Source organism: Lacerta agilis, chromosome 2 (assembly GCF_009819535.1).
Source record: "Lacerta agilis isolate rLacAgi1 chromosome 2, rLacAgi1.pri, whole genome shotgun sequence".
Classification (NCBI taxonomy): Eukaryota; Metazoa; Chordata; class Lepidosauria; order Squamata; family Lacertidae; genus Lacerta; species Lacerta agilis.
This window is the reverse complement of record NC_046313.1, coordinates 32,026,714-32,053,617: the sequence shown is the minus strand read 5'-3', so window position 1 is coordinate 32,053,617 and position 26,904 is coordinate 32,026,714. Positions and strand designations below refer to the sequence as shown.

General features: G+C 43.6%; 1 protein-coding gene across 1 annotated transcript; it reads right to left on the bottom strand.

The window, feature by feature from the left end:
- Positions 1 to 371: 371 nt before the first annotated feature.
- Positions 372 to 26,904, bottom strand: LOC117041046. Its single transcript, XM_033139340.1, has 16 exons — positions 26,745 to 26,904; positions 23,279 to 23,386; positions 21,646 to 21,718; positions 20,694 to 20,850; positions 19,977 to 20,022; positions 15,761 to 15,819; positions 15,489 to 15,524; positions 14,300 to 14,352; positions 11,956 to 12,088; positions 9,537 to 9,733; positions 8,014 to 8,059; positions 7,846 to 7,911; positions 3,040 to 3,099; positions 2,651 to 2,733; positions 1,043 to 1,137; positions 372 to 675 (listed from the first exon to the last, which is right to left on the bottom strand). The coding sequence occupies exons 1-16, from the start codon at positions 26,779 to 26,781 to the stop codon at positions 641 to 643; spliced, it is 1,284 nt and encodes a 427-aa protein (XP_032995231.1). The 5' UTR covers positions 26,782 to 26,904; the 3' UTR covers positions 372 to 640.

Here is a 26,904-nt window from a genome sequence, read left to right as displayed (position 1 = left end):
TGGGTTTGTTTTGAACCAGTTTTGAGTGATCTCGCCATTTATATTTTGAAATGCAGCTTACAGTTCTATAACAAAAGCAGACAATCGGGTTGTTATTTTTTTTTGGAGTGAATTCTTCACCCAGGCTGCTAGTCAACAGCCCCTGGCAGCAAATAACAAAAGTTAATCAAAGGAGTAAAGGGGGGGTACCCAAAAGTGTATATACAGTGTTCTTCAGATTCTCGTTTCTTTAAACAATGTAAGCACAAAACTAGTAACGCTACACACTGAAAAACTGAACTGTCATATAGTAAGTTATGCTTGACTCATTACATTGAATCTGTCTCATTTTAAATGTAGAAACTTTGGTTAATACAAATAGTATGCAAATCCATGGCTTCAGCTTGATTTTATTCCAAATTTTGAAAATGTCCGAATAAACATGAAAAGAAAACACTTGTAAAAACTCAGTCTTCTGTTGTAGGAGGTAGCCAGAATACTATTTCCAGTGCAGAGTTTTAATCCTTTCATAGTGCCGCCTTAATCCAAGAGCAAGCCTGGCAGGGTATCACTGACTGAAACTAGGCCCTTTTGCATGCCAGTTCAGCTCCAAAAGTAGGTCATTGGCAGAAACCCAGAAGCAGAGCATCATGCATCTCAATCAGACAAACCATTCTGTGTGTTTAAATCCAGCAGCTAAAGAAACAAATGGTCATTAATCTTAAAATAATATTCCTGAAGTTGGCAGTACTTGCTGCTCTAGCCATGGTTTCTAAAGAACAGAAATTGTCTCCTGACCATTAGCATCCTAGATATTAGGTGATAGGGATACTGATCTGGAAATCCTCATAGATCAAACAGAAGACTTCCTACTTTATTTTATGCTAAGCCAAGTCCTTGAACATAATTAGAAATGCAGATATACAATTATCGCGATGCCTAATCTTATTAGCTTTCTAAGTCTTGGAATTACTAGCTTGCAAGTACACTAAGTATGCTTCATTAACAGGCTATAGAGGCCTGGCTACTTTTTAGTGGTACACCAAAGAATAAATATCCTTACCAATTCTTCTGATTATTTCCTCACTTTCATCTTCAGAGTTTGATTCAAATACAAGACAGTCGAAGGTGCTTTGTTCCGAAGACTTGGGTGAAACCCTATATAACGTATTTACAATTATTCTTACCTGCATTGCCAAATCAATCAGAACAGGTTACACTAAAATACACATTCAGGGCCTATGTGGATTTTGCAGGTGTATTAAATGAGATTAACACAATAGTGGATTAATTCCACTTCATTAGTGATGCTTCCTGGATGTTACATTACAGTCATACCTCGTGTTGCGTACGTTTGAGTTACGCATCTCCGCGACCCGGAAGACCTCCACTGAGTGCGCAGAAGCGCAAAAACACGCAAACTTGGGGTTGTTTTTTTTGCTAACGTTACGTACGCCCAGGTTACGTGTCACAACCCGGAACGGATCATGTATGTAACACGGGGTACCACTGTATTGTGCATCAAACTTCAAAAGCCCTGAAATATTTGTGATACGAAGTCACAGGATTTCAGAAGGAAGCTATGGTCTCTGCACAGCATTCAAGGCATGATCATATATAGCCAGCTTAACCAACATGAGTTCAAATGAATGCACAATAAAAACATCTGGAAGAGCCTTAAAACACAGCAGTCAGCAGGGTAAAATAGCAAAGTGACAGAACAAACACAAGATTGAGCAAATAAATTCAGCTGACTCGGAAAGCATGTAAGAATCGGGGCTAATCAGATTGGCAAACGGAGGGAACCCCATAATGAGGTACTGATGACAACACTGGGCAATAAATTTAATACACATGGCAGACTGCAAATCTTTGTTTATTGTGCCTCATCTTAAATTTAACACTAATCCTTTAAGCACACTGGCAAGCCGAGGTGCTAACACATCAACGCTTCTGACCTTTACAGGACCTGGGGCCTAGCTCTTCATCCAAACATAAACTTGGGGGCATATTGCATTGTGAAAGTGCTGCTGTTGTGATGCACCTGAGGTCAGGCTACAGACCCCAGTAGCAAATTTGGGTTTATCCCCTTTATTTTTCTTCAGTTTTACAAAAGCATCAAAATTATGCTAATACATTGATGCATACGGAAAGCCTGATCTACCAGTGGAAGATCAATGCTCTATATATTCTTCAACCTTTTCAGAGATGGCACCAACCTTTACCCCAAACAATGCATTGGGGGAGGGCATAGTTGAAGTACTACTGTTGGGATGCGCCTAAGTTTAGGCAGTGACTGGGTAGCAGGTCTCAACCCACCAGCTGAAAGGCCAGTGGTAGATGGCTTAGCTAGGCCAGGGTGAATTTCCCCCCAGACAACCCAAGGTGCCTTGGGGTATTCTTCCAAATAGGATGGATGATTTTATCAAAATGAGAGGCAGACATACAATAGAATACATGCTCAAAAGCATGATTTACATAGGCTCAGAGTGTATGGTAAAGGGATTTCAGCAGAATTGTTGGCAGGGAAAACTGAACTTTGAAAAGATCAACTCTTAACTTCAGCCTGCTCTAAATGCATTGCTGCCACATGCAATTACGCAGCCAGGGATAATAGAGTCCTGGTGTAGTGTATCTCTACGTATGTGGGTGGTTGTTATTTTTAACTCACACACTGCAGAAGGCGAAGAGATTGTTGCTGTCCAAACGCCGTCCCACACAGGAAATGTCTGTATAAGAGTAACGAAACAGAACCTGGCAACAACATTGAGTGATCTGATAAGGCAGTGGCCTAGAACTGATTGTTTACAATTTTATGCTCTTTGTTTTCTAAATGTGTTTGCATGGACCATGATCCACACAATCAAATAGAGATTTTGTTGTAGATTTAAACAAATAGCTCCTCTACGTGCATCCTATCTTCCAGTAAGTCACACACATTATAGGCAAGTTCTGCCTAGCAGAAAGCAGCAAAATTCAGTGGATTGCATTCTATGAATAATTTTGACATAAAATATTTAAATATACTCAGGTCAAGCACAAACAGTAAAGTACTCTAACCTTTGAAGCAGCTTTCTCTTGAACAAGGACTTCCGTTTCTTTGACATCAAATAAAACCTCCTGCAAAAATATATTCAAAATGTTCAAAACAATAATAGGTAAGTAAAATGCAGTTAATTGACAAAACACCTGTGACAGAAAATTAACAGATAAGGCCTGAGCATTTTGCTGCGATTTCAAGTCTTTTCCTCAGAGTTTTTGCTGCCTTCAACTTTGGTGTGATTTGGGGTAGAAATAATTAGAGAGAGAGCCTCAAACTGATCACTTAACAGACTCCATAATTTTCACGAAGTTGCCAATGTAAACATTTTGATGTACGTCAGTCAAAAATAGTTGGTGTAAATTGACACTCTCAGATGTGCCCTATTGTAGTTTACAGCACTGACTTCAGTAACTATATGGATTTTTTTAAAAAACACCACAAAATAGTTCTACCAATATATACATTTGATGTATTAATGTATTCAAAAAAGAGTAATTTAAGCTGAGTCTAACCTACCCCACAGGGTTATTGTGAGGATAAATTTTGGGGGTTGCGGAGAAAACAGAACAATGTGCACAAGCCTTGAGCTTATTGGAGGAAAGAATAATTTAAACCCACTGCTTTAAATTATGTTCCCGATATGAGGCACTCACCTGGGTCGAATAAAGATGCACATGCGAGTAAGCTGCTACATATGAGCTACCCAGAAAACAAACCAGTAGCAGGCTTGAGTGCCTACACTGGAACAGCAATTGGCTTTCTCCAGCACTGGGGAAACACAAGTCGCATGCTATGCCAGCTCATTCTGGCAGTAGGGTGAAAGGGTCAGCAGAACAAAAGGTCTTAAAAGGTGAAACTAATATATGGGATAGACTCATGACGTGTGGGGCGAGATATGTCAAGCCTTTGTTTGTTGTGGTTGTGGTGATTGTGGCATGCAGCTGATGAGAACCCCAAATTAACAATTTCAACTTTGGGGTTTTCATCAGCTGTGCGCCATGATCGTCACAATTATGGCGGGCAGGGGCTTGACATGTCTCGCTTTGCATGTCGTGAGTCTATCTCATATATTAAACTCCAGTAGCTAATGAAAACAATTGCTTACATAAATGGACTTTTCCACGATATTCTGATTTTTCGAGTTTCACCTGTACACTCTGTGAGCAATAAAACATCCTACATTGAAGGTTTCTTCCTAGCTCAGTTAGTAGAGCATGAGACTCTTTATACAAGGTTTTGGGTTTGGGCCCCACATTGCAGGGGGTTGGACTAGATGACCCTTGTGGTTCCTTCCAACTCTACAGTTCTATGATTCTATGATTTATTTACAAAGCTGCGTTTCCACCTCATCTTTAAGAGGGAAACGCTTGGGCATCCTGAGCTGCGTAGGCCTCTGGTAGCAGAAAGGCGCCCTGCAGCCGATTAATCTTCCTTTGGCCCATTCATGTTTTGTAAGCGTTTCCTGGGATGGTGCAACGGCGCATCCGATGATGGTGCCATCTTGCAGGTATAATGGACCGGATTCAGCTAAGTTGGTGTGCTAGCATAATGAGTCCCACTAAGCAATGGGGCCTTCCCCCCTCTTCTCTCCCCATGGGATATGATTCCATAGGGCAAGCTGAAACGCTGATGGAACAATTGGAAGAGCGCAGCACTGAATTCCTCCTAATAGCAGCTGCTCTTGCATTACTGCAGTGCATACTACTGTGCCTTGTAATAAGGTCTCGGCATTGTGGTCATTTCAAACCACATCGATCACTTGTTTGCTGGTGGGATCGGGCGTTGTTTTTAGAAAAGCTCAAGTCTCAGAAACCCACAGTAGGTGAATTGTTGTTTGCCAGGCAGACAGACTGGATGAGTCTAGAACCAAATTGTACAGAGAGAAGAGGCTGGGGCCCTGTATGTTTTCACTAAGATGGTGACACAACTTCAAACCTTTATGTCCATATTTAAATGTCAAGGACTCATGCGCAAGTAGTAAATTGCAAACAGCAGCTTCAAGCAGTTTTAAGAGTAACTGTAAGCTGGGGTGATTGTCTGATTAAGCCCCTCCCTCTCTTTTCTTTTTTGACAGCTTCATCCTCCCACATATGCAGGAGAGAGAGAAATCTATCGTGTGTGTTTAATTTTGAATTTTTATTTGCCTGCATTTCTATAGCACCCCAGTATAAAGCACTGTGCTCTGTCACTGTCAGAACTGTTTCTTGCGAAGATGCCATACAATCAAGGTGAAAAAGCATACAGGCAAAAATGCAATGGTCTTGGGAGAGTAGGAGAAACATGAGAAGCTCTATACCATTCTTCTAAAAAGAAATGGTAGAAAGGGAAAAAAGGATCTCTTTAGCAGGTAGTGCATAAGAACTCAGGTCTCTTACTCCTCACAAATTGCATGCCAACCTGACAAGAAAAAAATGAGGAAGTTATTTAAGGAGCCAGGCTGCAAAGTATGTTGAGGAACGTGTGCTTTCTCTCCAAAACCTGGCCTGCTGGTAGACTTATAAAGGTCTGCAACTAGAAATACGGCCACCACTTGGGTCTCTCTTGTTGATTTTGTAGCCTCTGCTAGCTTCCTGGCTGGAATAAAATCAGTTTTATGTACGTTTAGTTACTTGCTGCAGTGTTGTTTGAAATGGCGACTACCGGCTGCTGCAATTAAGTGATTGGTTAAGAAAAGTTCACTCAGGTCTCATATCTGGGACAGTAGTTCTATACCAGGGGTCGCCAAACTTACCTGGCCTCAGGCCGGTTCCTCCAGCGCCGATCGCGCGGCGGGCTGGAGGGCAGGGGAACGCGTGCCCACATGCTATTTCCGGCGCACTTTCGGGTCGACGGAGCGCCGAAAATAGCTTGTGCACATGCGCGAGCGTCATTTCCGGCACACTTCTGGGTCGGCAGAGCACCAGAAGTAGCTTGTCCGTGTGCCCACGGGCCTCCGCAGACCTGGAAGTGCTCCAGAAATGACACTTGCGCATGTGCACAAGCTATTTCCAGTGCTCCGCTGACCCGAAAGTGGGCAGCCGTGCCGTGCCGTGCCGTAAGAGCGGGTGGCAGCAGCGGGTCACCGTGGGCCAGAAAACTGAGACCCTTGGCTGCATCTGGCCCGCGGGCCTTAGTTTGGGGAAGCCTGTTCTATACTCACTAAGGCCAGGACTAGGCCTGGTGGTAGCTGACAGTGTGGTGGGGTAGAGGAAGAGGGCATATATTAGACACATTTTGGTGGTGGGGTGCATTAAAAAAACAAACCCAGAATTTTAAGAATTTACATATCACACAAAGATACCTCAGGAATTTTAAAAATCTGAGATAGTCAGTTCTCTTTCCTCATCCACATGATTTAAGGGAGGGTTCTCAGAGTTATTTCTAAAGAAATGTGCAACCCGAGCACCAAAGGCATCATGGAAACTGTTAACATGCAGAACTTAATGCCCAAAGAAGTAAAGCCTTGTGGTAAATTAGCCCGTACAGGCAGGGGCTGATGGGAGTGTGTAGACTTCAGGGTGGCAAGTTGGGGGGAAACCATAATGAATTGTTTGCAGTCAATTTGCCAAGCTAGGTTGCTCTGCTCCTCCTCACTCTTGCATTCCCTGAACCAGCCTTACTCCTGAACCATCGTTTGTAGTTTGTTTCGCTCCAACAAACCACAATCCATATGCCAAGGCCAAACTTTGGCAACAGGTCATGGTTTGTGAAATGTTTGAGGGAAACAAATCCATGACCTCTGGGTTCAGATGCTGAACAGTAAGACAGGGATCATAGTTTGTTTTCGTCAAGCATCTCTTAAGAAGTGGCAGCTTTCATATGAAATTGTAATTCCTAGACTTGTAGAAGGGGGTATATATTTAAAGTATTCTTTCTCCAAAAGATCTACCAGAATTGTCATCATTATACTGCACAAATTCAGCGAATACAATTAAAGCTTCACTATTTAATAGCTTCTCAGATTCACCACGTTTTTTTGTGAATGGTACTTGTCAAAAGCAATTATCTGCTTGCTGCTATTTTGTTTCTTTCCCTTCCACAACAATGATTACTGCTTAGTTGTCGCAAGGCATTTGATCAAAGGAGGAAGAAAAGAAATACTCCTTCAGTTCCAAGTAGATTCTTTATTTTTTTCCTCACAGGCTACAGGAGTACAAAAGTTGGGCCTGTCTCTCATCTTGTGTTCTTGACTGGAGAAGCTCAATAATTTTTGCATACATCCCAAATTGGAGGGCTTTTGGTTGCCAGGCAAAAGCGTCCTTTCCTTTGAGAGACCTGGTTAAAATTTATTTAGTTTGCTGGACTAGGGCTAGAGATCCAGGTTCAAATGTCACCTCAGTTACGAACTTTAATGGGTGAATTTGGGCCAGAAACCATCTCTTAGTCTAACGTATCAAAAAGCGTTATTGAGAAGATAAGGTTTGGCGGGTGGAGGAGAGAACAGAATATTGTACACTGCCTTGGGCTTACTTGAGGAAAGATAGGGGAAGAATGAATAAAATAAAAATGGTGCTCACTCCTCAAAATTTTCCCAGACTCAATGTGGTAGCACATACATTCAGTGCTACTGTATAGTTGCACTTAGGAAGGTTTGACTCTCCAACCTATCAATAATTTTGCCCTTATAACCTACAATCTGATTTAGCAATTCCTCACAAAGAAAGAATGGGCAAAGAGTTATTGCGGTCAAACTCCAGTCTGCTTAGAAATTAAAAAAACAAACAAAAATTGAGAGAAAACCAGACGTTTGCAAAGGTAGAAATATACAAGAATGCATCTAACAACTGTAAGCCCTACTCGTGTGCCAGTCTCCACATTTTGGACTGTTAAAGCAGGAAACGTACCTGTCGTGGCAAATGTTTCTCTAAAACCATAGGTATGCCTTGGTCTAACACCTCTTTGCTTCCATACTGAAAATAAGAATCGGAAAGGTGTAACAAAAATAAAAGACATAAACCAACAACAAGGAAAGCTAAATAATCCTCCCTTCTCTGTCCAAGACCCAGTCTCACCTTTCCTACATTGACGTGGCCTAAGTACCGCAGGTTGTACAGCAGCCTGAGGAGAAAATGGTCAAAATAATTAGTCCACAGTGTCAATAAGTAGCTCATTCGTTTAGACCAGGGGGAGGGGATGGCAGTTCAAGCCACACAACAAAACAGGCCGATACCAGAGCAAAATGTACATGGTGTGCAACAATTGTGACCGACGTGTGCACGCTTATGTGGCTGCTTTTCTCCACAATAATCAAGCGGTGATTGCACACACAAAAATGGATCTCCTTCTTCTGGGTATATAATGAGAAAAGTGCCCATTTAAACATGCACATGAGATATATATATTGTTCAACCATACCGGAGTTGGTCCTGCTGGCTGGCTCTCCACAATAACTACTGGCTCTGAGCAAGAAGTCTGTGCCACAAGAACAGGCTCTAAATATGTGCACAACAGCTGAAGTGGAATTCCTAAGTTGGCTTGACCTTAGAAACTGCTTTACCTCACTCCCCGCTCACCTCAACTTTCACTGAATGCTTATGTGCCTTCCCCTTTCAGTCCTCCTCATCCAACAGGGTGTGGGGAGCTATTCTCTCTTTGGTAATATGCAGGACTTTTTTTCAGTTGGAACACACTAGAACTCAGTTCCGGCACCTTTCAGGTGGGTGCCGTTGCCGATGTAAGAGAACAAGGGAGGCGTTCATGGTGAGTTCCGGCACCTATTTTTCTAGAAAAATATCACTGGTAATATGGACCTTCCAAATCTTCCTCCCAGTTTGGTGCGGGATTTTACTTTCATGTCCCTTCATGCCCCTAGGTGGCTCAAAAGCACCCCCAGTCATAAACATAAACACTGTTTTGCTGCCGTTGTATGTCTCACGAACCACGTGGTGATCCCCTGGAACCTGGGGTGGGCTGCCCCCGCCCCCCTTGCTACGCCCCTGCTTGTGCCATATATTTGCTAGACTGACGTTTTGCCTGCTATTTCAAACCAAGCCTGTCATAGCGTTGACCATGTAAACAAATTACACCACTCCATGGTTGTTGGCTCCCTTGGTGCAAATTGAAAGGGCATTTTCACACATGAGGCCTAAATCCCTTTGAGTCTCTTGCACACTGCAGGCAAAAGCTCCCTGGTGGAAAGGTCCCATATAAATGCAATAAATAAAATAAAATAAAATACAAAGAGAATAATTTGTAATACAAATGAGCATTCTGGCCAACAGTGTTTTTTTTTGTTTTTGTTTTAAAATCAAATTAAAACATCCTCCTTTCACTTGCAAAGTATGCTAGGGGTCTGTGACTTCTAACACCCAAGCAGTGCTGAGCCTCACTCCTGATCTGGCCCTCATATCCCTGCAGTTTATTCTCCAGAGCTGTGTGGCAGGTGGAAAACAGCCCAAGGACCGTAACATTCCCACCTCAATTACAGGCTGCATTCAGAACGAATCCATGCTTGACTACCTTTATTGTTACTGATTGCCGAAAGCTGGAGCCTGCAACCATTTTGCTGCCGCTCTGCTCCCCTGGCAGCCCCTACCTGCCCCCCCGCAAGCACCGGTCCTCTTTCTTTTCCTTGTGCGTGTGCTCATGCTGGAGCTGGAAGCTGGGGATTTTCTCCTGGAGGACTTTCAGGTAGGGGAGAAGCGGCTTGTACATCCCTCCATCGTGCCACTTCCAGCGGATCAGGCGGAAGCTCAGAGGCTTGCCCTTGTACTTCTGTAGCACTGTCCCAGCCTGAAGAGAAACAGACAGGTTGAGAGCATGGGCAAGAATTTCTAGCACTGCTTACCTGGCACTAATCCCAATTACAGAGGTTACAAGCTTTCTTCTGTGCTGTTCCCACAATACAGTGGTACCTTGGCTCTCAAACACCTTGGTACTCAAAGAACTTGGAACCCAAAGTGTTCCGGTTTGTGACCCTTTTTCGGAAGCTGAATGTGCTCCATTTTGAGTGTTACACTTCCGATTTGAGTGTTATGCTTCCGATTTGAGTGCCACACTTCCGTTTTGAGTGTTATGCTGAGGTTTGTCTGTTTTTGCTATTTATTCTGCATTTTTGTTTTTGCAGGTCTTTTGTTTGTGACTGTGTGGAACCCAGTTCAGCTACTGATTGAATGATTAATTGACTGCAGTACATTGCTTATCGCTTTCATTTTATGGATCAATGGTTTTGTTAGATAGTAAAATTCATGTTAAATTGCTATTTTTGGGGTTTTTAAAAGTCTGGAATGGATTAATCCATTTTGCCTTACTTTCTATGGGAAAGTGCGCCTTGGTTTTGGAATGCTTTGGTTTTGGAACGAACTTCTGGAATGGATTATGTTTGAGAACCAAGGTATCACTGTACATAAATGAGCACATCTCCATATTTTTCTCCCATAAGGAGGAACGGGTCCAATAGAGGGACCGGTACGTTCAGTCTGGAAAAGACACAATTCAGAGGCAGTATGATAGCCACCTTGAAATATCTGGAGGACCGTCACATAGTTCTTTTCTAGTGATCTAGAAAAGCTCAAACCAGTGGCTTCAAATTACAAGAAAAGGGATTCAGGCACTAAGTACCAGAAAGAACTTCCTGACAACACATGCAGTTTGTCACTAGAAGAGATTGCCTTGGCAAAGTGGAAGTTGCAACTCTGCTAGGGGTACATTACACTGAATACAATTCTTTGAGGGAAGGAATGTGTTTCAAATGTGCTTTAAATATATGGCGTCCACACAGCCTGACTAGACCTGTATGGGATTGCACACAGCGGCGTAGGAAGCCGCTCGGGCACCCGGAGCGGCAAACACGACGTGCATCTGGGGGCGGGGCGTTGCTACGCAGTGCGCATGTGCAGTGTCGCCACATACGACACATGCATCGTACGTAGCGATGCCACACGTGCCTGCACACAGCGGCCTGCCGCTGCCACCGCTCCAATGCCGCACAGACGGCGGTGGGATCCCTCTGTCACTGCTACAGCCGCGAATGGAGGATCCTCCGTTCGTGGCTGCAGCCATGAGCAGAGGATCCTGGCACCGTCCACAGGGCGCTGGAGCACCACCGCCAGCAAACTGCATGCCTTGTCACCCCCGGAGACGTGGCACCGGGAGCAGACTGCCCCCCACCCCCCATTGCTACGCCACTGAATGCACAGTCATTAATTTCCATCTGTCAGGCAAGCCAGATCTGACACTTACATGGAAAACATGAACAAAGCTCCCGGGATAAGATATTCTGTTCTGCCCCACCCCACCCCACCCCACCCCCGTCCCAACATAAATACATGTAAGGAAACAGCTTGATTTGTTCAACTTCGCTATGCAGATACTCAGAGGAAGCACAGTAAAAAAAATCCTCTTGATCCCCAAAAATGCTGAAATATTTAGGTGTTCGTTTGTTTTTGTTTGTTTTTAAAGCTAATTAACTGTATTACTAGCTCCATCATAACTATCTGAATACTGAGGTTCAGGCAAGACTGGGCAATTTGTTTATAATATTAAGCTGTGGTTTCCCCACTAGCTGCAGTAGACAAGGAGTCTATAGCTTGCTGTATTTTCTAGCAGATGCCTATGCATCCCCAATACTTGTCTTGATCCCCACATTTCTCATACCTATAAACATTGTAAAAGAAAACTTTAAAAGCAAGCAAACCACTGGTATCAATTTAAGTTTATGAAATTCTAAAGTAATTATAATAATTCTATTCATTCCTGCAGTGCAAATCTCAATACTTTTTAGAAAGAAAGAAAGAAAGAAAGAAAGAAAGAAAGACATTTTGTTTCCCAATCTTTCTGTATCCCTCCCACACCCTCAATTCTTCATCATGATCTCCAGGTCAAACACCAGAGCTTTAGCTCTGCACAGTTCCCATAGCAACACCACACAGCCATCTCTTCTGTTCCTTTCTCAGGATCTCAGGCAACACAGCAGCCTTAGTCCCCCGAGATGAGAGCGCTGCTCCCTTTCACACCTGTCCATTGCATGCATTCCTCAGTGAAGATCCATTTATCTCATCAATAACATCTCCAACCAGCACCACCTCATCCACTGCTGCCTGGCTTTGGGGGAGCACATTTACGATGAAAATCCGTCCATCCAAATATCTGTGACAAGAAGAGGGGGAGGAAGGGTTGGAGAGACACAAGGCAAGAGCTCGCATTGAAGAGTTGAGATATCACATACTTGAGCAAAGGAAGGAAGATCACAGGGGAGAAAGAAATGGTGAATGTCTTTTAAAAGAGAATTCTTTCTTTCTTTTGCTCAGAATGATGGGAAAATAAAAGATTCCACACCAGGGATGGGGAACTGGTGGCCTCCCTCATGTTGCTAGACTTCAACTCCCATCATCCCCGAGATAAACGGCAATGTTTGCTGGGGCTGATGGGAGTTTTGAGTCCAACAACATTTGGAGGGCCACAGAGTTCCCCATCTACTACTCATTCATACATTCTTATTTTCTGCATCTATAGGCTGCCTTTCAGGGTTTCTTTTTTCAACGTGGTTTCCAACAACCACCACCACCACCACCTTTAACGTTAACCAGACTAGCACAAGATCCCTGAAAATGAAGGGCTGCAAATGGCATGGTTAAGATCAACCCAAACTGTGCAAGGGGACCCTTACACAAGCAGCTTGCTTTGTGGATTTCTTGTCCACTCGGCTGCACTAGAAGAAACCACCCACATGACCGGTTGCTTATGCTAATGGTGTCCTTTGGCAAACATGAAAAATGGGTGTAGCATTTTGTGGGTCAGGCTTCACCAAAGCCCCCTTCATTAGAGGCTCGTACGTAGGTGGTAAAAATATGTAGTCAATCATTGGCACTGCGCCTCTTCTACTTCTGCAAAATTATTAGGGCAAAAAGGCTATTTGGCTCGGATAGCCCATGGCGTTTAAAACCAGCGGTAGGTTGCACAAAGACAAGGCACAACGGAAATCCTTCGCAAGCCAGAGCGCTGCAGCTAATTTGCACATCTGTTGTGTGCCATCAAGGTAATTGCACAGGCTTGATGGATGCCAAAACTGGCAGACACATTACCATTCTTGGGAGACATCCTTTTATGAAATGCTTAAGCCTCGTGGGGATATGAGTCTCAAACGTGAACGAAAAAAAATTAATAAAACTTGGGAGCTGGCTCCTCAGAAATAATGAATTGCTAAACGTTACTGTGTAAGCCTCCCAGCAATCGATTGTACATTACTGTTCTTTCTTTGTATGTTCCCTTTTAATGAAGCATTTACTAAATAATAAAAATGATTTTTAAAAAATTAAAAAATTATTGGAACTCTTCTTTGCTGGTTTCTGTGCGTCTGATTTTCAAGATTTTCTTCTGCAACACTGTAGATTGGGATTCTTGGGTTTACAAGCTCCTCTCAGAAGTGCTCAAAAAGGCCATGTATGGCCTGAGGACTACATGTTGCACCGTAGTAGGTTGAACTCCCTTGTCAACACTAGGATTTCTGCCTTGCAGAAAGCGCTAATCTTTATTGCTAGGCACAGGCTCAGGTCACGGTTTGTCAAAGCCGCTGCTCTTAAGTTACAAATAACCAAGGGCGAGGGCACTCAGTCATTCTGTACGAACATAGAATTTGCTACTGCGTACAGAATTCAGCATACTGAAAATGACAGGCATTGTTTTTAAAATCCAAGTTTATGGTTACATTTTTAGCTTGCCTTCCCTCCAAAGAGCTTCGCAGAAAATGCATGGTTCCCTTCCTTCCTCCTCACAATAACCCTGCGAGGTAGTTTAGGCTGAGCCATAGTGACTGGTCCAAGCTTGCCTGGCAAACTCTGCAGCTGAATGTGCATTTGCACTTGAATCTCCAGCGTTTTATAGTCCAACTATCAAACCACAGCAGTTTCCCTTTGTATCCTTTTATGGCTGCAAAGTCTAGCAAATTTGCAAAGTCAATCAGGATCTGATATGGTTTCAAATAGGATAGGGGACCGCATGTTGAGATTCCATTGCAGGGGGCTGGACTAGAAGACCCTCTGGGTTGTTTCCAACTCTACAATTCTATGATTCGTCTGGATGAATGTAGGCAATGGCTGGTGAAATCTCAGAAGTCAGGCAGGGAGATGAATGGAATTTCCAGGCCTGGGAGAGGCCCTGCCCCTTGCCAGCTCCATGCCTTTAGCACAAGTGGAATACACTCCACAAAATTGTATCAGGCTGACAATCGTTTCAATGACCAACTCTGATTTGTTCCCTATGGGCTCTATCTTACAGATCCACACCCGGGTATTTATTTAAAACAATGGATTTCGTGCAGAGGAAGATCAAAGCAACGTAAGGATGTGCCAGGTCTCTTACCTGAGCACCATTCCCAGCTCTCTGCAGGGGACAGTTTCGTAGGTCAGGCACACCTAGAAAGCAGTATTTATCAGTGTGGTATCCAGCAAGCTTGAATAAATTCTCCTTCAGAGCCTTGGTGTAGATGAGAAATTTTGTTTCTTATAGGGGCGTTGGCTTTAAAGGAAGGCTGTGGAAGGCCCTGAAGCCTCAAGTTCTCCATTTACCAGCAAAAGGCTCATTGGGATGAAACACTGTCATGATGCTATACTGCGTGACTTCAGGGTTAGAGGCTTCTAGTGCTATCCACTTTTAGATATCACCACATCTTAAATTAAATTATCCCTAATCTGCAGAGCAAATGATCAAAGCCCAGAGATGCTAGACCCTGTCTCTACTGATAACACACAGCAAAATAATAAAAATAAAATCAGCCACAGGCCAGTGTCACAAAGCCAAGGATGGAGAATTTGTGATTCTCCAGATGCAGTTAAGACTCCAACTCCCATCAGTCCCCTGTCATTACTGCCAATAAACAGGAATAATGGGAGTTGAAGTCCACCAATACTTGGAGTGTCACAGTCCCCATCGCTTCATGAGGTCAACCTGAGGCTGATTCTGGCAGTGCATAAGTATTTCAAATAATGTACCACAGACCTACCCCAAATACCACAAACAGCAAGATGCACACACATTTAAAAACAGCTTAGATTGATGCAAACTGGAATCCTTGTTCTATGGCCCAGCTGAAGCCAGAGCCCTACAACATTTCAGTATAGCTGAAGTTGTCAAAGTACAATGATTTAAAATTCTAAGTGTAGCTTTCAATGGATTCGGGTTCAGACTTGGTTCAGAGAGACATAGGTTCAAATTTCTCAAACAGGACTTTGGTGCAAGGTTGAATGAAAGACCATAAAGCACTTTAAAAATTGACAAACAGATCCACAAAGTGATTTAATCAAGTAGGGAGATCCCAGGGGTGTTACCATTTCCCTGCCTCAAACCTCCATGCTTGTGAGACATTAAAATGTAAACAGAAAAAAACCACCACATAAACATAAAATTCCAGTCCAGAGTAGAGGCGCCATTTTTGGCCTGTTGCTGCAGGTGTGAAACGGATGGTGCCGTCTCTATCTATAAACAGAAAGATGGGAGAATATCATGAATTGTGCAAAGGGGGGTATTGAGAGAGAGGACTAAAGCTTCTTACCGGAAGTTGCCAGCTTTCATCCAAGAAACTGGAATTCTACAAACAGAAAGAATGGCAAACTATGAGAGGTCAAGCCAGAGGTTAAAAGGAAAGATGGGGAAATACAGCTGTTAAGCCAGCCTTTGCCAGCCTTGTTCGGACTACATGTCTCGTCAGAACCAGACAGGATGTGCTCCCTTGAGCTGCTGGGAGTTGTAAATCAAAACATCTGGAGGGTATTAAGCAGTGGAAGCTGCATGAAACTTATGTCCCCAAATCATCAACTACTGTACCTGCAAATCTAGGGAGAAATTCATTTCTGTCACCACCAGCATCAGAGAGAGGAAAGGCTCTGGAAGGAGGAAATCGAGAATCAAAAATTGCTGCCAGATTTCCGGCCAACTTTATTATATTCATTTATCGGTAGGTCAAGAGACACACTGAGAACACAAATAAATAAATCTCAAACTTGCAATGGAAGCAAGTCTCCCTAAAATAATATTTGAGCCTTTCAAAAATGTAACCAACACCGAACAAAGGCAAGTTTCTCAGCTGGCGCCACTCACTTGTACCTCACGCAGATTGAATGGGCAAGCGTACCAGAAAATAAAATCTTTACAAATAGTAACGGTGGTTCCCACAGATCAGCTGCAGCATGCCTTGGTGGGCAGGTGTGTGAGGTCACTCAGGTTCCACCAACAGGTTGAGAAGGCGAGATGGGAACTTTGCCCACAGGCTCAATCAAGCCGTAGACACGAGAAGGATTCAGCAGCTGCTTACACCGCGTGGCAGTTAGAATTGTGTAGAGATCTGCAATCCCTCCATAGCTACTCTGGGAATCTAAAGAAGTAGATTGGTGGTGACTTTGGATCTAAGCACGTAGCTGGAAGCTTCAGGCAGTCACCTTCCTATGAAGCTATACATGTCACACTGTCAGCTTGCAAGTGCTGCTCCGAACCATATGAATCTCCATAGATTTAAATAATTTTTTAAAATTTGAGTTGAGGCGGCGGCTGTGTGGGACTTGCATTTCCCCAAGCAATTACCTGCCTCTCCTCAGGGAAGCCTGCCTCACGCCCAGGAACCACGGCAATAAAGTCTCATCACAACTTAGCATTCATCTCCTCAAACCGGATTTTGGGGAATTCAGTGTCCAGAATTCAACTGCCTTCCAGGTGAAGTTGTTAAATTAAGCCTGAACCAGTAGCTGATCCCACAACAGTGATGAGGAAAAAGTCACTAAAAGTACCATACAAATAGCTTTTGGGATGATATTCTAATAGAAAACAGGTAAGGAAATGCCCTTTTCTGCACTTTAATCTACAACACATTACCCTTCCCCAGAGAAAAGCACTAAAAGGAAGCACGGCTCTTTTCTCTTCTCGTTCCCAATAAGGGAACACTGCAACCTTGGCTATGAGCCAAACTGTAGTTGCCCTCACCTTCATGCCTCCTGGTGCCACTGAGATCTGCTTCCCATGTAATGAAGGCAAACACGTGTTTACCACTATTGTGTGCGCACATGGTAGAGACCCAAGGCTATTCCCAGCTCCCGGGGTGCTTAGAACATCAGAGCTGTTGGAAATGTGTGTTTGTCGCATACACAAAGATTTAAACACATACATTAGAGACCTTGGCCTCTTTGGAAGGCTGTAAATAAAATGACCTAATTGAACATGGCAATGTGTGAAGCGGACTTCTTTGTTGCTGCACATGGAGAATTCTTGGTGGAAGAGGGAAACAGAAGGGTGAAGGGGCTGGGGAAAATCACAGATCAATCCTCAGCAATACTACAGAGCACTTACGTTTACTATTTACAACAACGTGATTGAGGAAAAAGATGAGAAGAGGAGTAACGGAAGAAAAATGTGGAAACAAGACAAAAGGCAGTAACATAAAACTCAAAAACAGCAGAATCCTGTAATTGATCACCCTTAATGAAGTAACAAATAATAGGGAGCCACAATTTTAATGAGTCCTGAAGAAGATCCAGTTGCTTGCATTTTGAAAGGCTCATTATGGGAAAACCTTCTGGAGTTACTTAAACCCCCCCCCCCCCCCGGATTTCTGGTGTAGGAATGTGCGAGTTTATGAACTGCATGAAGGCTTTCATCCTTTTTTTTTTAAGGCCTCCAGACAGCAATGGCACAATCTCGACACGTCTGGCACTTCAGAAACCTATATAATACATTGGCTAGCTGGAGGTTAAGGATGATTTTAATAACCCCAGAGCTCAAAACAGATGTTGTTACATACCACACAGATAGTGCCTCCAAGGCAATCATGAAGCGGTGCATCTGCCTTGCCTGCAAAGCTTATAAAAGCACCTGACAATCCGTGAGCCCAGAAAGGAGGGTGTCACAATAAGAAAGGCAAAAACCAGCCACGGATGTGGAGGGAGGACACAGTAGAATGCACTGGCAAGGGAGAGGTGGAGCTACCAGAGGCTGCATGCCTTTTTCACAGGTAGAGGGCCTCAGCAGCATCCTGGAGGCCACGGGTTTACAGGGCACACAAAGAACTCAAGTCTACTGCCTTAACCACCTTATCACCTAGCATTGTTGTTGGATGAGATTCCACAGTGGGGCTGTGCAGAATATCGTATCTACATTGGTCCTGCAACATGCCTGTCCGCAGCACAAGAATGCAAGGGAGCCAAATGAGCCGACAGATCCTCAACAACAATGAAAAAATCCATGTTCTGGTGGTGAGTCCTAAACAATGTGGGCCCAGCATGGTTAAGAATCTGCCTCCACCCCTCTGCTCTACTACCCACAATCTTTATAATCGACATGGAATACTCTTATAAGGATTCCAGCTATAAACCAACCAAGGCAGGACATGCAGAGAGATGTTCTCGGCCCTTCAACTTAGGAATCCTCTTCTCCTGGAGACTCACCAAAGCCCAAGTCTGGCATCTTCTCAAACAGATGCAAGACAACTTTAATCAGGCTGACTTCTGGTGCCCACACAGATGATAAGATAGCTAGCATATTGTTGTCTTAAAAAGGGTAAAGGGACCCCTGACCGTTAGGTCCAGTCGCTGACGACTCTGCTGTTGCGGTGCTCATCTCGCTTTACTGGCCGTGGGAGCTGGTGTACAGCTTTCAGGTCATGTGGCCAGCATGACAAAGCCACTTCTGGTGAACCAGAGCAGCGCACGGAAACGGCGTTTACCTTCCCGCTGCAGCGGTCCCTATTTATCTACTTGCACTTTGACGTGACCTTCTGATCAGCAAGCCCTAGGCTCTGTGGTTTAGACCACAGCGCCACCCGCATCCCTGCCCAAATAAATACAATGCTTCCTGAAGAGGCAGAAGCCCTTGAAGAAGGGGTCCTGGTAATAACCTGGTTATAAAAATCTATATGTGCACCACCATTTGGAACATAACTTCCAAGCAACCCTTCTGCAATTATTATTATTATTATTATTATTATTATTTTCATTTCTATACCACTTTATTTTTTTAAAGAAAGATCTCAAAGCGGTTTACAGCATATTAAAACATCAATAAAACAATCCAGAATCAAACATTTCTGAGGGAAGTCAAATATAGAGTATATACCGGTAGTCAAGCAACATAATTAACAGAAAACTAAAATATTATCTTAAAAATAGGCTGCTGAAAACCTCCGTTCTGCAAACCAAGGAATACAAACATCAATGAGTGAACATCTATAGTCCCCTTCAAGCTGCCCATTCAACTTAGGGGGAGGGGGAATGTATATGAAGCCATTTTGAGCATCACTGAATCAAATATGCCCATTCACAACTTTTTTAATTAGCAACCCTGAGGATGCTAGGGTATTTAAAAAAACAAAACAAATGAACAACAACATTAATTGCATCCTTTTAATAATAAAATTCGGTTATTATGTAGCCAATATGCAACACATCACTGGGCAAACTAGACATGTTGGCAACAGACTTGTGTGTCAGAAAGTTTCCTGATTCCTTATAAAAAACTGAAGGGGGCAATTTAAAGTGCTACACTTACTCTGCCCTTTCATGGGCATCATTTGCCCTATACATTTAAAGTAATATCATACCACTTTAGGCTAAGGGCATTTAGGCTTATTAGGATGCTCTGGTACTATGTTAGGACACCCCTGTTTTAGATGTATGGTGCAGATGGGCCCTTAACACCAGTGCAGAATAAATTTAGACACTGAGAATGCTGCCATTGAGCTAGCTCTGGTACCTTTTCAACTTTATACAGTGCAGAACCCAGTAATTCAAAAGCAAGACTGTTATAAAGCAAGGCACGATAAATTTCAATAACATACTGTGCTACAACAGAATGCAAAATGACTCTCAGGGCACTTGTCATAACTTCCAGAGGCAGCCATGTTAATGCATTTTGCAGCCAAGCAACAAGGAGTCTTCTAGGATCTTAAGGACTAATACATTTAATATGGCACAAGCTTTTGGAGAATAAGAGTCCACTTCATCAGTGTGATGTCCTGCTCTCCTGCACAATGCAATGAGTGGACAGAGATGACTCTTACCAGATAAGTCTTCATTGCCTAGGATGGAGGTCATTGGATCATACCACTGAAATAAAAACAACTCTGAATAATTATAATAATTTAAATAAGTTGACCACAAAGGTACATACGCGCATCAGGAACAGGAAACAATTATTAACCATCATAATATCTAGAAAGGAGCATTAATTTAGGTTTGGGATTTTAGGGTCTGCTCCCCAAGTTTAGGAGCTAAATATTACCACTAGCAGGATCACAGGAAGCTGCCTAACACTAAGCCAGGCCATTGGTCCACCTTAATCAGTACTATTCACACTGACTAGCAATTGGCTCAGGAAGGAATATGCCACATCTACCTGTAGGTGGAACTTGAGATGTTCTGCAAGTAAAGCAGATGCTCTGCCGCTGAGTTACGGCTCTTCCCCCAAATGGGGCCATAGGTTTAACTGCCAAGTTATAATGGACAATTCCAGATTCTTTCTGTTAAATTGAAGCAGTTAAAGAACATTAGCCCTATACTGAGTACATTTAAAAAACAGCACTGGTTTCAGGATTATAAGCATGGCGAATACAGGAATATCCCGCAGACCAAGTCTTTAGCAAAGCACACCTACTAACTTATGTGCCCACCCAACAGAGGCCCCAAGAAAAGAGCACAACAAAGACAGGTGTCTGAGTACTCTTATTATTCAAAATAACTTCTCCTTTTAATTGCTCTGAATTACGTCATGTTCCCACCTCAAGCAGCCTGGAAGATCGGATCAACTGCTTAACAGCAACAGCTAGTAACTTCCTATTCAAAGCCAAGCGCAGGAAGTACCGCCCTCGTCCTTGTGCTGTCAGCACCTTCTCACAGGAATTTGTTTTCTCAATCATCATTGACAGGAGGGTCATGCTATAGGAAGAGAAGACCTTGTTATCATGGGGTACAGAAACAGAAACCACGTTCAAGTCACTTAAAATGGAGATGGTTATATTCCAGGGTGAAAAAATTATGTGCCCCCTGCCATCTTTTCCTTGATACCCCTCAAAAGTCAGCATGAAGAATTCTGGGAATTGTGACTCCCCTGTGAAGCGTGGGTGAGGGACTGGATCTGGCTGGCAGGTCAGATTCCTAATACCCCCCCCACTCCCACCACAGGCCAACTTGGACAGGTGAGCAGGACCACCCATCTGTCAGTCATCTGGCATCATGGTGATGCCAATGGGCCTGAGGGCTTTTAAAGTTCAAAGACGGTCCCTGCAAAATGGAAGTCTAAAGGAAAATGGCCATTATGTGAGACTCAAACTCTCTTGAACTTAAAAGAAGGTGATGCCAAAAAAACCAAACAACAGTACGGGTATTATTACAAAAACTATGAGCACCTCTAATTGTGGGGCAACCTCAGAGTGTAAGAAGAATCCTGCTGGATCAGGGCAAAAGCCCATCTAGTCCAGCATCCCATTTCTCAGAGTGGCCAACCAGATGCCTATCGGACAACCAGAGGGCTACAAACAGGATATGAACACCATAGTTACTCGTTTATGGACATCAGGTTAAAAAAAAAGAACTGTGAGAGGAGGATAAGGAAAAGCAGAAAATTAATAAAAGTCTGTAGCTGTAATCATGCTTATATACAAAAAGGAAAAGCAGAAAATCAAGTTCCTCTTACATTTGCAGTATCATAAAGTGCTACTACAGGCCACCCACCTGGGATGGGTTACTTGCGGAAGCTGTTCTAGCCAGTGCCAATAGTCCTTTCTCTTGAACCCCAGAACGGGCTCTGAGGAAGACAAGACGACTTTCCTTTAGGAAGAAAAGCAGCACAGCAAAGTGCTGCATTGCACAACCAAAGATTACAGACACCATTTCCTTAGCATCAGAAGGTGCTCAATTAGAGCACATTTACATTGGACGCATTCCTTGGGGGTTCAGGGTGCTGCCAGGAAGGGTCTGGTTCACTCTGTGCATGCATCAACAATCTGTGCATGGTGAAAGGCCGGCCATGCTCTGTGCAAGTGTGAAGTTTTCTACTGCAACCCCCCTCCACACACACACCAAATGCCTTTGCACCAGTACAGTAGAAATTGCAATTGGATTTTGCAAATTTCTGGCATCTGCAACAAGACATGAATCCCTCTCCCACCTCTACAATGCCACTGCAAACTCCCTCATGGGACATGCCTGGTCAACCCTTCAATCTTCAACAATTTTAAACAGCATTGATGGAAAGAACCCTGGAAACCCTTTTGGAAGGGTACTAAGACCTCTGAAATATAAAAAATTGCAGTGGTCAGAGTTCCTTGGGAACAATAAAAAGTACAGTCAAACCTTGGAAGTTGAACGCAATCTGTTCCAGAAGGACAACTGACTTCCGAAACGTTTGATTTCCCTGGTGCAGCTTCTGATTGGCTCTTACAATCAGAACAGCCAATCGGAAGCTGCTTGTCTGCTGCATCACACGGTCGGCTTCCGAGGAACGTTTTGAAACTGTAACACTTACTTCCGTTGACGTTCGGGAGCCGAAACGTACGGCAATGGAGACGATCGGAAACCGAGGTGTGACTGTACAATAATAGATTTATGAGATTAGTGGTCTTAAAAGGGGTGGATTTTTTTTTAATGTCTTTTCCTTGAGACAAAGGACCCCAAAGTAGCCACCAGATGAGCCTCTCCGGGAACAATATTCTGCTACCGAAGTGTCATCATCACCACCGCCAGCAACAAATCACACTTAGGGCCAGCATCATGGGTGAGCATGGCTAAGCACTTGCCTAAGGCCCACACCTCAGGAGGGGCTCAGTGACTGGAGCCCCCTTGGACCTGCTTCTCCTCTTCACCACTTGCTCACCTGTTTCTCACTCTTGCAAGAAGGTGGTGATGAGAAGGAGGTGGAGCTGCCACTGCCTGCTTGCCCACTGGGTCTGTTTGCCATGTAAGCAGGTGGTAGCAATGATGAGGCAGAGGAGGCAACAGCAGCTGGCAAAACGGCAGGGAGGGGGCAGATAAACAGGGGGAGGGAGTCTTGCCCTGGGGCCCCCACCAGCAGAGATGCCACTGGGCTGCACCTTAGCTGGCAGTGAGATCAGCTTCACAGGGCTAGGGCCTCTGAAGTCAAACTCCAGGGAGATACATATAGGAGGAGGAGGTGAACATTCAGGGATTATTATTATTACTATTATTATTAAAAATACTTCTACCCCACCTTTCCTTGTATAGTTCAAGGCTGGTCCTGCCCCACTATTGCCCCCCAACTGCAGTGCAACCCGCTCCCCGCAAAGGAAAATCTCCATGCACAGTACTTAAAACACTGTCCATCTTTGGTACAGAAAATGCCACTCACGTTTTATTCCTTTGCGAAGGATCATTTCCAGGACCTCACAAAAGGACTGTAAGTATGGAGAGGTGTCTGTGTAAGGGCTGCTGCTCCCCTGAAGGTTGAGGATGCATACTGCAAGGAGAGAGGGGGGGGGGTTCAAATACAGACTGGCAATAGAATGAGTTAATACCTAATATTTGTATTTTTGCTATACTTTTCTTCTCTTAAGATACCAAAGCCCTAATTGATAAGACTATAGAACAGAGCTCGGGAAGGTAACTTTAAGAAGGGCAATTCCCCAATCCCACCCTCCAAAGCAAGCTATCACGCCCTGATGCTACAGAAGTCACCAACTTCCCGGCTCTTCTTTGCCTCTGGGTTGGCAATTGGTGGGGAGGGACTGGATGGTGTACCCCACACAGCCGGAATTAGTCCAGGGCCACCTGGTTGCTGACTTCTGCGAATCAGAAACCACAAGGCTACTCCTTCCATGATCATGGCATGTACAGAATCTCCGAGAACACAACTCTGGGTGCCAAGGCATGGTCCGAGGCACATGATGCAACCACCTTGCTAAAGCTCTCTTTTCCTTTTGCCAGTTCTCAGAAGTTTTAGGGAGCGGGGGGTATATTTCAAATAATTTGAAAACTGGGAGGTACTGTTCCTATTTTATAGAGTGGTAGCCTTCCTTATCCATCTGTGGCAGCATAAACAGAAAAAGGTTTTGTGGCACCTTGAAGACTAACAGGTTCCATAGTTTTTAACTATGTACTACATGAAGACTTTTCTCTCTCTGCCCTGAATCTTCCAGCATTCGACTTCACTGGATGTCCATGAGTTCCAGTCTTATGAGAAAGAAAGAAAAAAACTTTTCTCTATCCACTTTCTCCATGACATTTAATTTTATAAAGTTCTGTCATCTCTTACTTGCCTTTCTTTAAATTAAAAAGTCCCAAATGCTGCAACTTTTCTTCACAGGGGAGTGGCTCCACCCTTTGATCGTTTTGGTTGTCCTTTTCTTAACCTTTTCCAACTCTAAAATATCCTTTTTGAGACGAGGTAACCAGAACTGTACACAGCATTCCAAATGCAGTTGTATCACATATTTGTGGTATTATAGCAGCAGTTTTATTTTCAATTCCTTTCCTGGTGATCTGTGGCATGGAATTTGCCCTTCTCAAGTCTGCTGCACACTGGGCTGGTGTCTTCATTGAGCTATGTACTAGTACCCCAAAGTCTCTTGTCTTGGTGCATTACTGCCACTTTAGACCCCATGAACATATATGTGAAATTAAGCCCTTTTTTTGCCCCCGAGTGCATCACTTTACACTTGTTTGCACTGAATTGCATTTGCCATTTTGCCACCCATTCACTCAGTTTGGAGAGGCCCTTACAGCACAGTTAGCCCCACGGTGTTCTCCTGAGCAATCCCATCTGAAACGAAAGGCAGCTCTCATCCATTTCAGAAAAACCTCCCAGTGCACACAGTGCACATCATGTTTTATTTTATGTCTGTAACCCACTTCTAGTGCTGTTGGAGCCGAAGGGCTATAAAGAACTATTTTAAACAAATAAATAATTAAATGTGAGGGAAGTCCTGAACCAAGAGCCAGCTTAAGCAAATATTGACTGTTCTTTAGACTGCTGTACTCCACCCATTCATTCCACTAGAGGCAAATTTGAGAAAGATGTTCCCTTTCAACAAAGCTTTTCTTTTGTTTGTTGGATGATCAGTGCAATGGATCAAATACTTCACCACCACCACCCAGCCCATAATATGATGTTTAGGCCAATTTCCCCCCCCCCCCTTCTACTTATACTCTACCCTACCTCTAAAGAGCTTCAGGTGGTATATGTGATTTAGCACCCCCTCCATTTTATCACAACAACCCTGCGCAGAGAATAGCCCAAGGTCATTGAGTGTACTGCATGGGTGACAGAGGATTTGAACCCTGGACTCCAGAATCCCAGTCTAATGCTCTAACCATTACATGCCACTGGCCATTCCTCTAAAGTTTATTTTGGAGATATCAGTTTATGCTAAACTAATATTGTGTGGAGAGGTGGACGTACACACAGCTGTATTTAATAGAGTAAAAAACTAAATAAAGCAAGAGGTGGCAACATTAGAAATTAGGGTTGCCACTTGTCCTGTATAATACAGGTCCTGTATTTCAATGTAAAATGCTACATCCACAGAGAAAAATAATCTACCTTATTTTTGCAGAAATGTAAGCTGCAATCATATGCATCCTTACCTGGATCAAGCCCCGCTGAACATTGTGGGACTTACTTTTGAACTTACTTTTGAGTAAACATGCATAGGAGTGTGTTCTGTTATAGCTCCTTTTTAGCATTTTCCCTCTGCACAAAAAGTGTTACGTGGAGCTCCAGTGACTGCGTCCCCATAATAGTATAATTTCATTATCTACATTCTAGAACAAACATGGCAATAAGGAAGGAAGGCAGGTGTCCCTTAGTTATGTGTTTGCCTATTTTTCTGGAATCAAAAATGGTCACAACTTCAGATGGGGCTTTAAATGAACTGACCAGATACAAGTACTAAATATTTTTTCCAAAGTGTGGCAAAGTAGAAAGGATTCAAAGGTGGTGAGTGGGGAGATATTTCTTAGTTGCATGCTGAGGACCCTCCTAATATAAAAATGGAACATAAGAAGCTGCCTTATAACATTGGTCCCTCTAGCCCAATATAGTCAACACTGGCTGGCAGCTGCTCCCCAAGGTTTCAAGCAGAGGTCTTTTCCTGCACACCCTAAAGATGCTGGGGATAGAACCTGAGACTGTCCTGTATGCAAAACAGATACCCTGCCACTGAGCTACAATTCTTCTCCAACACAAAAAAGGGGATTACCCCAAAATGCCTTCTGTAACATAACTTGACATCTGTCACAATAGCATCTAAGCAGCATATATCGCTAGGTGATATCACTCTTTGAGGGAGGTTTTCCCCTTAACAATCAAGTGGTGTATAATTTTTTTTAATGAAATAAAGAAGTAAGTAAATAAATAAAACTCTTTGTAAGCATTTGCTCCCAGGACAGTTACCTCATAGCCCTCGAGCTTCTAGTTCCCATTTCTCCGATGCCCCATAAAGTTAAGGTGAGCACAATAATAAAGCCAAACTTAAATAGACTAAGTTAGGTTAAGATCCACTGAAATCACTTGAGATTCTCAACCAATAAACACATTTAGGATGGGGAGTTTTTACGTTTAAGTACTGATCTCTTCGCTCTGACACTTTTTTTTAACACATTTGTTCCCCATGGCAACCAGGGACAAAATAAGAATATAACTCTACCTGACTCCCCATCCCTATGGAGAATCCTGTGATAACTACACACCTGTATATACCCTGACTGAAAGATGCGTGTACGGTTCTCGCACATCTTTTCATTCAGCCAAAACCTTGCACCCCGCCCCCTCCAAAACCGCCCCCCTCTCTCCGCGCCTCCCCGCTTCGTCCCCTCACCTTTTAGGGTTCCCAGCAGCGGTTCTTTGGCACTCATGCTGCCCCCCTTCGCCCTCCCCAACCTTCAGCAGATGTTAACTTGGAGCAGCTTCTAGGGAACTGCCGCTTGTGTCTCCACCCCGTGGAAACCGACCTCAAGCAGCCCCTTCCGCAAACACAA